Below are 13,152 nucleotides of genomic sequence, written 5' to 3' on the forward strand. Positions count from 1 at the left end.
ATGGCCACCTGCTGCACACTCTCCTAACCTAGGGGCCCTGGAAGAGGTGCAGACAGGCAGGGTGGGTAGGATGTGGCTCGGCCCTGTGTCAAGCGCTCCTGACTTCCATGCTGGCAGACTAGAAGGCACCTCTGGGAACCATCTGTGACGGAAAAGTTCCAATGTCAAAGAGAAAAGTGAAAGCAAGATGCTAGTTGATATTCAAAAGGCATTTCACTGTCCTTGTCCCTTGAGAAGGACTTTCTTCAAATTAGGACTCACCCCCAACTCACCCTGCAAGTCCCCAGAAGTCTCTTGAACATCAGTTGTCTCCCAGATCAAGTTCTTTCAGTGGACGGTGCAGAGTGGGGGAATGTTTCCTCAACACAGCCTTGGGTTAGTAGGTTAGTCTGGGCGTATTTTATCCTCTGGGAAGGGGAAAGGGTTGGGTGGCCATGGGTAACACAAAAGACGGGGGGAGGGGGGAGAGAGAGAGAGAGAACCTGCCCTGCCCAAGCAAAGGCAGCAAGCTGGGTGGTGTCGGGGGTCCCCCGGGGCCACAGAGCTCCCTCTGCCACCAATGGAGGGGATCAATTTCCCTGCTACAAAAGACCTCTTCAAAGGCTGGGGCCAGGCTGGATTCTCAGTGCTGATATTCACCTGCAGCCATGGGGAGAAAAAGCGCTTCATTCATTCTCAACCACCCGCCCCCGAGACCTGGGAAACACCAAGAGGCCAGGCGCTCTGCCTCCCTCCCGGCAGGCTCAGCCTGGCTCCCAGCTGTCTCTGGCGCAGCAGTCCCAGTGCTGCCTGTTGGGTCTTTACCCCAGCCCGTACCTGGGAGGATGACCCAGGAGGTTGCCTGCTCTGTGGGCTGAGGGTCCCTGAAAGACCCAGGGCTATCCCCAGTGTTTTTCCTTTGCCTGCTGAAGTGTCCCTGACTCATTTACGTGGCCTACTTCCCATGACAGCTTAGGCAGCTTAGACAGGTTAGACAGCGCCGGGAGGACGATCCTGCTTGGCTCTGGTTTCCAAGCTCTCTGCTGGGGGCTGGGCAGGTGGGACCAGGGCCAGTTGGTCAGTCCCTCGATCTGTGCAGTGGCTGAGCTCAGAAGAGCTGATTAACCACAAGGCTGACAGTGTCGCTCAGAGCACTGGGCAGGGGGTGGGTTCTGCACATAACTTACCTACCACAGGTCCTTGGATGTGTCTCTATGTAACTTCTGGCTAACACAGTGACCTTTATTTGTTTTTCTCTCAATGACTACAAACTCCTTTCTGGACAAGAAGTTACAGAAAAAGGCAGATCAACAATGTAAGGATAAGCATAGGTTACATGAACGTGGCCTGGACTAACTTGTGAGGTAGTGAGCTCCCCAACTCTAGAGAGTATTCAAGCAGGCCGGGCACGGTGGCTCACGCCTGTAACCCAAGCACTTTGGAGGCCAAGGCAGGCGGATCACCTGAGGTCGGGAGTTCAAGACCAGCCTGACCAACATGGTGAAACCCCGTCTATTTAAAAAAAAAAAAAAAGTATTAAAGCAAAGCCTGGACAAGGTCTTTTCAGAAATGTTTCAGAGGGGCTTCACATCTGCCTACTGCATGGGCTGCTAAAAGACCCAGTATCTCCCCCAACACAAAGGTTTAGTGATGTTGGCTGTGCCATTGTGCTCATATTCTGTAAACTCCATAGCCTCTAGGACCCAGTGAAATTCTTTGAAAAGGAAATAGAAGCAGTGAGACTATGTAAACAGAAAAAAAAAAAAGAAAGAAAAAAGACCCAAAATGGGATTATGAAGGGTGGAAATGCAAATTTCTAGAAAATGCTTCCAAAGCAAAAATTCTTGAAGCAGAAATGATTTCAGCTTCCAAACTTGTACATACAGCTGAAAACCAATAAATTTTCCACTTCTGGGATGGTGGGACAGATATTCTGTTTGGGTGTCTGTAACAAGCATCGTATGACCAGTGCTGTCACATCAGGATGTTGGGGTGCCTATGATGGCGGGGTCTCCACGCCCTTATGGAGTGCTTATTTCTTTTTGTAGGTGTGGAAGGATGAAGCTGCCTCAAGTTTACTGATCTCAGTTGAATCTGGAATGATGTTTAGAATCTCCAGGTCAAAAAGGAGGTTCCACCTTCCTAAGGACCCTTGAGCTGGGCTGGGTAGGTCTAGAAATTCTTCCAAACCCAGAGCTCACTTCAGGTCACAGACACTTATCGAAGTTGACCTTCCTGGCTGCGCCTCCCTGGGGAGGGGCCCCACAGCAACAGAGCCCACATGGTGTGGGGAAATCAGTCAGAGCGCCTGATTCCAAGGGAGAAACCAGCTCAGCTCACACGCCAACCTATGAAAATTCTTTATTGTTAATTTCTTTCTCCAACAGATATATTTTTAGTTGAAATATGAAGCCACAGCAACACTTTGACTTTTCCTCTTCACAAGATGAGACAGGCCGGGGTCGTCATTGTTACAAGAGCAAGGCCTGTGATCATGACAAGGACAGGCTGGGGCCGAGACCACACAGTCAACCAGGTATCCACCAGGTGCAGGCCCTTTACAGGAGCTACAGGTACAAAGAGGGGGCAGCCAGCAACATGGCCTCGACACCTGATTCCAGGCACTATGACCTGGAGGAGGGAGACGAAGTAACTCACCTTTCCCCAGGAGCTCAGCCAGACCTCCAGGCCACTGAGCTGGGAGAATACGTGTGTGTGCGTGTATGTATATGAGTGTGCACATGGGTGTGTGCTTGCTCACACAGCACACACACACATGCACTACCCTCCTGAGAAGATGCTCTCAGCTGCAGCTGTGTTCCCCACTGTCCTTGTTCCCTGGGGATCAGAGGCTGTCAGCTAACCAGGGCTAGGGGTGAGTGCACAGGAGGACACAAGGTCATAGCCTGATGCTCGAATCCTCCTTCTGGAACAGGCTGATGGTGCCAGAGCACACTGTGAACCACCCACCGACCATGGGGCTCTCCAGGGCTTGGTCATTTGGCTCCTGTGCACTTCATGATACTCAGGAGCCCCTGTGGCCTGAGCCCCAAGCCCTGAAAAACAGAAAGATTTGGCTCTGAGATGGTCCCCCTGGCTCTGGGCACCTAGGGGCCTCAGCCATCTACCAGTGTAGGGGAAGGGTAGAGGCCCCTTCCTGAGGACTGCATCTTTCTCCAGCCCCTCTCCCCAGATCCCATACGTGCGAGTACTCCAGGGAGATAGGAGGTCCACTTCCCTCCTGGGGAGGGGTGGCAGGTGGGAAGACAGGGTTCCTGCAGGAACACTAGACCTGCACCCCCACCCCACCTCCAGGACTGCCATTCTGAACTGCAATTCTGGGCTTGAGTTTGGCTGAAGGGCCAGTCTGAAGGGACTTGCTTGGTGAAGGCCCAGCCAGCCATCCCAGTGGCACTTCATAAACAAACGACACTGTCCCTTCCATGGAGAGCGATCCTTCCGAAGGCAGTGGATGGTGGAAGGAACAGGCCTCGGCTGAAAGAACTCCAGTGCTGGCAGGACCCACTGCGCTGACAGCAGACAGGTGGGAGCCCGGCTGGGGTAGGTCAGGGTTGGTGTTTGGAGCTGGAAGTCTCCTGGGCCTTGTGAGCCAAGCTGGGGCTTTTATGTGGGTTCTGGGCTCCCAAGCAGAGACCTCTGCTAGATGACCTCCTGAGTCTTTTGGGGTCTCACACTGGGAACAGCTCTTCCCCTTCCAAGAGGACCCCCAAAATGAGGCCTCAGGAAATGGGTACACAGAAGGCTGGCCAAGAGGACAGAGCTGGGCAGCGTGTGTCTGCTGGGCCCAGCCCAGCTGGGGGCCTGGATGGTGCCTCGGCAATCCCTTTCTCACCAAGAGACGGTGGCGGCTTGCCAGCTCATGCAGGCAATGCACATAAATCCCACCTAACGTTTACCTCTAGGCCCTGGGCTGCTCGTTCAAGACGGCACAAAGCTCCTTGGGGGCCCAGCTTTCCAGCTGTGGACCCTAAGCAGGGTTCTAGGGGTCCTAGGGGTCCCCTTGCTGGTAGAGGCAGGTGCACTCATTGAAGTAAATGTACTCTCCAGGTGGACCCTCAGGCCCAGAGCCAGCAGCAGATGGGGGTGAATCCATGGCAACAGGAGTCACTCACGGGTGAACCAATGGGAAACCAAACACACACACCGAAAGCCAATCGAACTCAAACACAAACCCCAAATGTGAAGGCAGCAGCAAGTTCTTTGTGTAATAAATATTGCAAAGCGCACTTGGTTTCTTTTTTTTCAAGTCAAATATAACGACTAATGTCCCAAACCCTGTTTTCTCCATTCAAGATAGGGAAGCTGTTGCTATCAGCAGAACACCTGCAGCCAATCAAAGAAAAAAACCGGTTCCCCATTAACCAGCCAATCACAGTCCCTTCCAGTTTAAGCAGCCAATCAGACCTCTTCACATTTCTAAAAAATGACCTAACTAAAGCACCAAAGCTCGGAGAGCTTCCAGGGAAGCCAGATACCGAGGCGCAAATTTTTTTTAAAATAAGAGTCAGAAATAAAAATAAAAGATTTCTGTTGGTCAAGATTTAAAAATAAAAAGGTTTTCTTCCTGCAGCCAATCACAAGTCCAACCCTTTAAGCCAATCATAAATGCACCACTGGTGTCTCCCTTGATGCCAGCCCCACTGAGTAGCTGTGAGGCGGGGTGGGGCAGGGCAGGGTTGGGTAGGGGAAGGGAGAGGTAGGGCAAGGGAGTCTGCGGCCACTCAGCTAGCCCAGGAGCCACACAAATCTCTTGGCCCTCAACAGCATCCAGGGTGTTCCAAGGGCTTTGCAGCTACTGCCTCCGGTCTTCTGTCTCCGACCTGGAAAACGCCATCACCACGTCCTCTGCACCTGCAGATAAGGGAACAAGGATCGCTGATGCGACTTCCAGCATTGGCAGGACAAGCAAGGAGGCTGTGGCCAAGCTGGAGCCCCTGCCCACGAGGGTCGTGGCACTTTCTGTGGACAAAGTGCTTCTGAGGAAGTCTGAAGTCTTCCTCCCCTCTGGTCTTCCCTGCAGCCTGGCTGGGGACAAGGCCTGCAACCCCACTGCAGGGCTGCAAGGCAGGACTACCAGGGTGAGGTTCAGAGGCTTGTTCAAGGCTACATAGCTGACAGCTGAGCCATGACAAGGCCCCAGGTGACCTGGAGCAGGGCTCAGCTCTGCTCACATCCCTTACTCCAGAGTTACCAAAGCCAGGGCAGGGACGGCCCTTGGGGAACCTCCCTCTTTCTTTCTTTCTTTCTTTTTTTTTTGAGACGGAGTTTCACTCTTGTTGCCCAGGCTGGAGTGCAACGGCTCGATCTCGGCTCACTGCAACCTCTGCCTCCCAGGTTCAAGCGATTCTCCTACCTCAGCCTCCTGAGTATCTGGGATTTACAGGCACGCACCACCATGTCTGGCTAATTTCTGTATTTTTAGTTGAGATGAGACCATGTTGGTCAGGCTGGTCTCAAACTCCCAACCTCAGGTGATCGGCCTGCCTTGGCCTTCCAAAGTGCTGGGATTACAGGTGTGAGCCACCGCACTCGGCTGGGAACCTCCATCTTTCTTTTCAGGACTCACGTCTTGATGCCTTTGGAGGGTCTGGCTCACTGTGGTTTGAAAAGCCATTCCTTTTTGCAGCAGCTTCTCCTTCACCCAAACCCAACACCTCTTCCATGGAGCATGGCCTGGCCCATGTCCAGCCTGCTGTCCCCTGGGCTCTGACTGAAACAGATATGCCCACAATCCTTTTTCTCTGGAAAAAAAAAATACATATATATATACATATATATATGTATGTATGTATATTTTTTTTCCAGAGAAGGGGTTTTGCTATGTTGCCCAGGTTGGAGTGCAGTGGCTATTCATAGGCATGATCTCACTACAGATCAGCAGGGGAGTTTTGACCTGCTCCGATTCACCCCTCCTTAGGCAACCTGGTCGTCCCCTGCTCTCAGGAGGTCACCATATTGATGCCAAACTTAGTGCAGATACCCGATCGACATAGTGTGCTACAGCCCAGAACTCCTGGACTCAAGCAATCCTCCCACCTCAGCCTCCCAAGTAGCTGGGACTACAGGTACGTGCCACCGCGCCTGGCAATCCTTCTTTTTCTTAATCCTGAATTTGAGATTCTGGCCTAGGCACTTGTGAAATCACTTCCTTTGTCTTGTTTTCCAGAGGACAGGCTCTGACGAGTGACCAGGATAGGCAGTGGGAAGGAGGGAAAAGCTGGAAATGCCAACTTGCCGCCCACACCCACAGCTGCCTGGGGAGGAAGGGGCTGACATGGCTAGCAGGCCCCTGGGGGGCAGGAGGTGACCTGCAGGGCCCCACCCTGACTCCCTAACCCTGTCCTGCTGCTCTTACCTCCTTTGTAAAAGGGCAGTTCTTCACTTTGTCCCAAACAGTACTAGTCTGGCTGCCTGTGGTCTTTCTAACAGCTTGTCTGTGCTACTGCAGGCATTTTCTCCGTGAGGGGGTGGATCGGAACAGCAGAGACACGAAAGGCCACCTGAGGGTTGGCCAGTGTGGGGGGTGCGAAGCAAGGCTCCTGGCATGTGAAATGGAGTCGGCAGTGTGAGCTGGCTGCTCACACCACAGGGGGTCTCCCCCTCAGTAGGCACATGCTGACCTCCTTCCAACTGCTCTACCAAGAGAGGGTGGATGCACCCAGCCATAGGGAGGGCCAGAGACAGAGGGCCCAACTACAAGGATGCAATGCACAAGACACGCCTTCCACTTGGCACTAGAGCATCCAGGTGCTGCTAAGGGAATGAGCCTAGTCACCTCCCACCGCCAGCCCGATTTCATGGGGTTCTGGATTTACCAGCACTACCTCCATTCCTCAGAAGGGAAATAAGCATCTAGAAAGGGGCGCGAGTCATCCGGCTTCCTGGGATGGGGCTCCCTTGCTTGGGAAGCCCTAAGAATCCTTCCCCTGTCTTCTTGGGAACATTCTGTTCTCGCCTGAGCCCTAGTACCACGCAATATCACTGCAGGCAGAATTTTCCTAGCAACCACAGAATCCAAGATTACATCATCCCCTGCATGGCAGCTGAGCTGGTTACCTAACAGATGCCGATTTTCCTGAGTGCTGCTTGCCCAGCTCACTCGCTAATCAGAAGGGGGCTGGCAGGAGGCTGTGAAAGGGGAGTTGTCAGCAGAAGATACCTTAGTGGCAGTGATGGTGGCAACCCACTCGCTCCTCTCCCTGCCTGCCTTGTGGGCTTTCGCTCAGGGACCTTGGGCCTCTGTAGTGAGCTGCAGGCACAAAAATAGCACTGGCTGCCCCAGGAGGGAATGGTGCATCTACAGTGGGAAATGGGCCATTGGTTCCTTGGAGGAGCCCAAACCTGAGGACCAGGACTCCTGACTCCACAGCCTGTCAAGTGTATGTGCCTGTCCTGTGCTCTGAGGGTGGGAAGGAAGTAACCTTCTCCAGGTCACACAGGGACTCTGATGGCTATTTAACAAGACACTTGAAGCAAAGGATTTGCAAGAGCCCTACCCTTCCCACACTGCCAGCTGCCACCCGCTTCCCTGGTGGCATTTATAGAGCCTCCTCCCACTGTGCTGCTGGAGCCCTGCAGAAAGCAAAAGGCCTGTGGAGCTGCGGCCTGTCTGTGCTCTCTTCTGTTCCTTAAGAATGTTTTCCAGGCCTTACCACAAGGATCTGCTTTTCTTTGGGACCAAAAAGAAGGCAGGCTGTCAGTTCTTCCAGAGCATTCTCTGACCTGTCCTTTCACTAGTTGGCCAGGTATTTGTTTTTCTTTTTCTTTTTTTTTTTGAGACGGAGTTTCGCTCTTGTTACCCAGGCTGGAGTGCAATGGCGCGATCTTGGCTCACTGCAACCTCTGCCTCTTGGGTTCAGGCAATTCTCCTGCCTCAGCTTCCTGAGTAGCTGGGATTACAAGCACGCGCCACCATGCCCAGCTAATTTTTTGTATTTTTAGTAGAGACGGGGTTTCACCATGTTGACCAGGATGGTCTCGATCTCTTGACTTCGTGATCCACCCACCTCGGCCTCCCAAAGTGCTGGGATTACAGGCATGAGCCACTGCGCCCGGCCAGGTATTTGTTTTTCAGTGAGGTCTGGCCATGAACCTGACAGGCCTCTAGCCAAGGAAACTGGTTCCCCTTTTCCTCTTCTCTATGAAATTTGGGCCAGTTACTGAATAGGGAGGGTGAGCTATTACATTGTGATCTTGATTCAATCCCTCAGAGCGGGAGTTTTGGAGCTAGGAGGGACCTCAGAGGTTGAGTCCTGCGGTCTCTCCTCTGAAAGCCAGCATATGGCAGCTCCCTCAGGTACTCTCGCTGTCCTGGATGCACTGCAAAGAAGGCAGCAGGCCAGCCTACTGCCTCCAGGCTGCCAGCTGGGTTTCCTATCCTGTTTTACAGATGAGGCTCTGTCTTCCCCCTTGGCACCTATGCCAACACTGTCTGAACTTGAGCTGAGAGTTTCTATTTGTCCCTTCCCACCAGATGTAGGTGAGCAAAGGAGGGGAGAGGTTAATCTGTTTCTCCTGTTCCAAACTCTAACACATTAAAAGATAAGGATAGCCAGGGCCGGGCGCGGTGGCTCACGCCTGTAATCCCAGCACTTTGGGAGGCCGAGGCGGGTGGATCACGAGGTCAAGAGATCGAGACCATCCTGGTCAACATGGTGAAACCCCGTCTCTACTAAAAATACAAAAAATTAGCTGGGCGTGGTGCCTGTAATCCCAGCTACTCAGGAGGCTGAGGCAGGAGAATTGCCTGAACCCAGGAGGCGGAGGTTGCAGTGAGCCGAGATCGCGCCATTGCACTCCAGCCTGGGTAACAAGAGCGTAACTCCGTCTCAAAAAAAAAAAAAAGATAAGGATAGCCAAAACCGGATGACAGTATAATGAGAAAAGATAACTACAGATGAGTATCTCCTTTGAATATAGATGCAAACACGCCCCCCAAAATACTAGCAAACTGAATACAACAACATGTAAAAAGGATTCTATACCCTGACCAGGTGAGATTTATCCTAGGAATGCAAGGTTAATTTAACATCTGAAAATCAATGACTTGTAAAAGTCAACAGAATAAAGGACAAAAACCATACAGGAAAAGCAGCTGACAAAATTCAACATAATAAAACCACTCAATGAACTAGAATAGAAGAGAACATCTTCAATCTGATAAAGGCCATCTATGAAAATCCCACAGCTCTTATCATATTTAGTAGTGAAAGCTCTCCCTACCAAGATTATGAATAAGAAAAGGATGTCAGCCGGGCTCGGTGGCTCATGCCTGTAATCCCAGCATTTTGGGAGGCCGAGGCGGGCAGATCACCTGAGGTCAAGAGTTCAAGACCAGCCTGGCCAATGTGGTGAAACCCCGTCTCTACTAAAATACAAAAAATAGCTGAGCATGATGGTGGGTGCCTGTAATCCCAGCTACTGGGTGGCTGAGTAAGACTCTATCTCAAAAAAAAAAGAAAAGGATGTCTACTTTTTTATTCAGTATTGTCTTGAAGGTTCATTCCAGAGTAGTTAAGCAAGAAAAAGAAAAGTCATCCAGATTGGAAAGGAAGAAGTAAAACTATCTCTATTTGTAGATGACACAAACTTGTATGTAGAAAATCATAAGGAATCCACTAAAAAACTTTTTTATTTTTTTACAGGGTCTCACTCTGTCACCCAGGCTGGAGTGCAGTGGCACAATCTTGGCTCACTGCAACCTCCCCTTCCAGGCTCAAGCAATCCTCCCACCTCAACCTCCTGAGTGGCTAAGACTATAGGCACATGCCACCACATCCGGCTAATTTTTGTATTTATTGTAGAGATGGGGTTTTGCCATGTTGCCCAGGCTGGTCTTGAGTTCCTGAGCTTAAGTGATCTGCCCACATTGGCCTCCCAAAGTGCTGGGATTATAGGCATAAGCCACTGTACCTGGCCCATGGAAAAACTATTAGGACTCATAAACAAGTTAAAGGTACAGGATACAAAGTCAATATACAAAAATCAATTGTATTTTTATACATTAGCAATGAATAATCTGAAAGTAAAACTAAGAAAATGATTCCATTTATAATTGCATTAATAATAATAAAACAGTAACAAATTTAACAAAGTGCAAATTTTGTGCTTTGAACAGCACAAAACATTACTGAACAAAATTCAACACATGATCCCTATCAAAATCCCTTTCTTGGGGAGTTTGTAAAAATTGCCTTTTTTTGTAGAAATTGACAAGTTGATTCAAACATTCATATGGAAAGGCAAGGGACCCAGAATACCCAATACCACCTTGAAAAAGAAGAACAAAGTTGGACTCACACTTCCCGATTTCAAAACTTACTACAAAGGCAAAGTAAACAAGACTGGGCGGTACCGGCATAAGGACAGACATATAGATCAGTAGAACAGAAATGAGAGTTCAGAAATAAACCTTCCAACTATGGACAGTTATTTTATTTTTTTTTTTGAGACAAAGTCTCCATCATCTAGGCTGGAGTGCAATGGTGCAATCTTGGCTCACTGCAACCTCTACCTCCCATGTTCAAGCAATTCTCCTGCCTCAGCCTGCCAAGTAGCTGGGATTACAGGGACGTGCCACTACACCCAGCTAATTTTTTTCTTTTTTAATATATTTTTTGTAGAGATGGGGTTTCACCATGTTGGCCAGCCTGGTCTTGAACTCCTGACCTCAGGTGATCCACCTGCCTCCGCCTCCCAAAATACTGGGATTACAGGTTTGAGCCCCTGCTCCCGCTGGCCAGTTGATTTTTGACAAGGATGCCAAGACAATTAAGTGGGGAAGAACTGAACAAATGAGTGTGGAGACAACTGTATATTCACATGCACAGGAAGAAACTGGATGCCAACCTTGCAGCATTTACAAAAATTAACTTGAAATGGATAAATGATCTAAATACAAGAGATAAAGTTATAAAAATCTCAAAAGAAAATATAGAAACAAATTTTCATGACCTTGGGTTAGGAAATGATTCCTTTTTTTTTTTTTTTGAGATGGGGAGTCTCCCTCTGTTGCCCAGGCTGGAGTGCAGTGGCGCGATCTCAGCTCACCGCAACCTCCGCCTCCCAGGTTCAACGATTCTCCTGCCTCAGCCTCCAGAGTACCTGGGATTACGGGAGGCCACTACCACTGATTTTTGTATTTTTAGTAGAGACGGGGTTTCACCATGTTGGCCAGAATGGTCTCAAACTCCTGACCTCAGGTGATCCACTCACCTCAGCCTCCCAAAGTACTGGGGTTATAGGCGTGAGCCACCATGACCAGTCCATTAAGAACTCCTAAAACTCAGTAATAAAATGTTGAAAAACCAAATTTTTAAAAATGGGCAAAGAACTTGAACAGACATTTCTCCAAAGAAGATATACAGATGCCCAATAAGCACATGAAAAGATACTCGACATCATCTGTCATCATGGAAATGCAAATCAAAACCACAACGAGGCCAGGCACGGTGACTCACACCTGTAATCCCAGCCCTTTGGGAGGCTGAGATAGACAGATTACCTGAGGCCAGGAGTTCGAGACCAGCTTGGCCAACATGGCAAAACCCCATCTCTACTAAAAATATAAAAATTAGCTGGTTGTGGTGGAGTACTCCTGTAGTCCCAGCTACTCGGGAGGCTGAGGCAGGAGAATTGCTTGAACCCAGAAGGTGAAGGTTGCAGTGAACCAAGATCGCATCACTGTACTCCAATCTAGGCATCAGAGTGGAGTACAAAACAAAAAAACAAGGCTGGGTGCGGTAGCTCATGCCTGTAATCCCAGCACTTGTGAGGCCGAAGTGGGTGAATCACCTGAGGTCAGGAGTTCGAGACCAGCTTGGCCAACATCATGAAACTCCGTCTCAACTAACAATACAAAAATTAGCTGGGCATGGTGGCATGTGCCCTGTAATTCCAGGTACTCGGGAGGCGGACACAGAACTGCTTGAACCCAGGAAGCGGGGGTTGCAGTGAGCTGAGATCAAGCCACTATACTCCAATTCCATCCTGGGCGACAGAGCAAGACTCCATCTCAAAAACAAACAAAAAGGCCGGGCGAGGTGGCTCACTCCTGTAACACCAGCACTTTCAGAGGCCAAGATGGGTGGATCATGAGGTCAAGAGATTGAGACCATCCTGGCCAGCATGCTGAAACTCCGTCTCTACTAAAAATAGAAAAATTAGCTGGGCATCATGGCACATGGCTGTAGTCTCAGCTACTTGGGTGGCTGAGACAGAAGAATCACTTGAACCTGGGAGGCGGAGGTCACAGTGAGCCAAGATCAAGCCACTGCACTCCAGCCTGGTGACACAGTGACACTCCGTCAAAAAAAAAAAAAAAAAAGCCAGGCACAGTGGCTCATGCCTGTAATCCCTGCACTTTGGGCTTTCGGAGGCTAAGGTGGGTAGATCACCTGAGGTGAAGAGTTTGAGACCAGCCTACCCAACACGGTGAAACCCCATCTCTACTAAAAATACAAGTAGTCAGGTATGGTGGTGCACTCCTGTAGTCCCAGCTACTGAGGAGGCTGAGGCAGGAAAATCAGTTGAACCCGGGAGGCAGAGGTTGCAGTGAGCCGAGACTACGCCACTGCACTCCAGCCTTGGTGACAGAGCAAGACTCTGTCTCTTTTTTTTTTTTTTTTGAGACTCTGTCTCAAAACAACAACAACACTCTTTGCATCTGCGTAGTTCGCTCACCTCCCTTTCTGCCTCCGCTGCTGCCATGGCTCCTGTGAAAAAGCTTGTAGTGAAGAGGGGCAAAAAAAAAAGAAGCAGGTTCCGAAGTTCAGTCTTGATTGCACCCACCCTGTAGAAGATGGAATCATGGATGCTGCCAATTTTGAGCAGTTTTTGCAAGAAAGGATCAAACTGAACGGAAAAGCTGGGAACCTTGGTGGAGGGGTGGTGATCATCGAAAGGAGCAAGAGCAAGATAACCGTGACATCGGAGGTGCCTTTCTCCAAAAGGTATTTGAAATATCTCACCAAAAAATATTTGAAGAATCATCTACGTGACTGGTTGCGCGTAGTTGCTAACAGCAAAGAGAGTTACGAATTACATTACTTCCAGATTAACCAGGACGAATAAGAGGAGGAAGACAAAGATTAATTTCATTTATCTGGAATATTTTGTATGTGTTCTTGAATAAAACTTGGGAACCAAAACAAA

At 49.8% G+C, this 13,152-nt stretch overlaps 1 protein-coding gene and 1 pseudogene across 2 annotated transcripts in view; one reads left to right on the forward strand and one right to left on the reverse strand.

The window, feature by feature from the left end:
* Positions 1 to 2,315: 2,315 nt before the first annotated feature.
* CTNNBIP1 (catenin beta interacting protein 1) overlaps positions 2,316 to 13,152 on the reverse strand; it is a 30,775-nt gene continuing 19,938 nt past the window's right edge. For both annotated transcript variants that reach the window (XM_012473637.3, XM_012473638.3), the window contains one exon: positions 2,316 to 4,851. In XM_012473637.3, coding sequence (XP_012329060.1) covers positions 4,793 to 4,851 — 59 coding nt within the window. In that variant the 3' untranslated portion in view covers positions 2,316 to 4,792. The remainder of the gene's footprint in view (positions 4,852 to 13,152) is intronic.
* Positions 12,707 to 13,092, forward strand: LOC110567631 (large ribosomal subunit protein eL22-like; annotated as a pseudogene).

This window comes from Aotus nancymaae, unplaced genomic scaffold, assembly GCF_030222135.1.
Source record: "Aotus nancymaae isolate 86718 unplaced genomic scaffold, 86718_ANA_hifiasm-v0.15.2.pri h1tg000053l, whole genome shotgun sequence".
Taxonomy (NCBI): Eukaryota; Metazoa; Chordata; class Mammalia; order Primates; family Aotidae; genus Aotus; species Aotus nancymaae.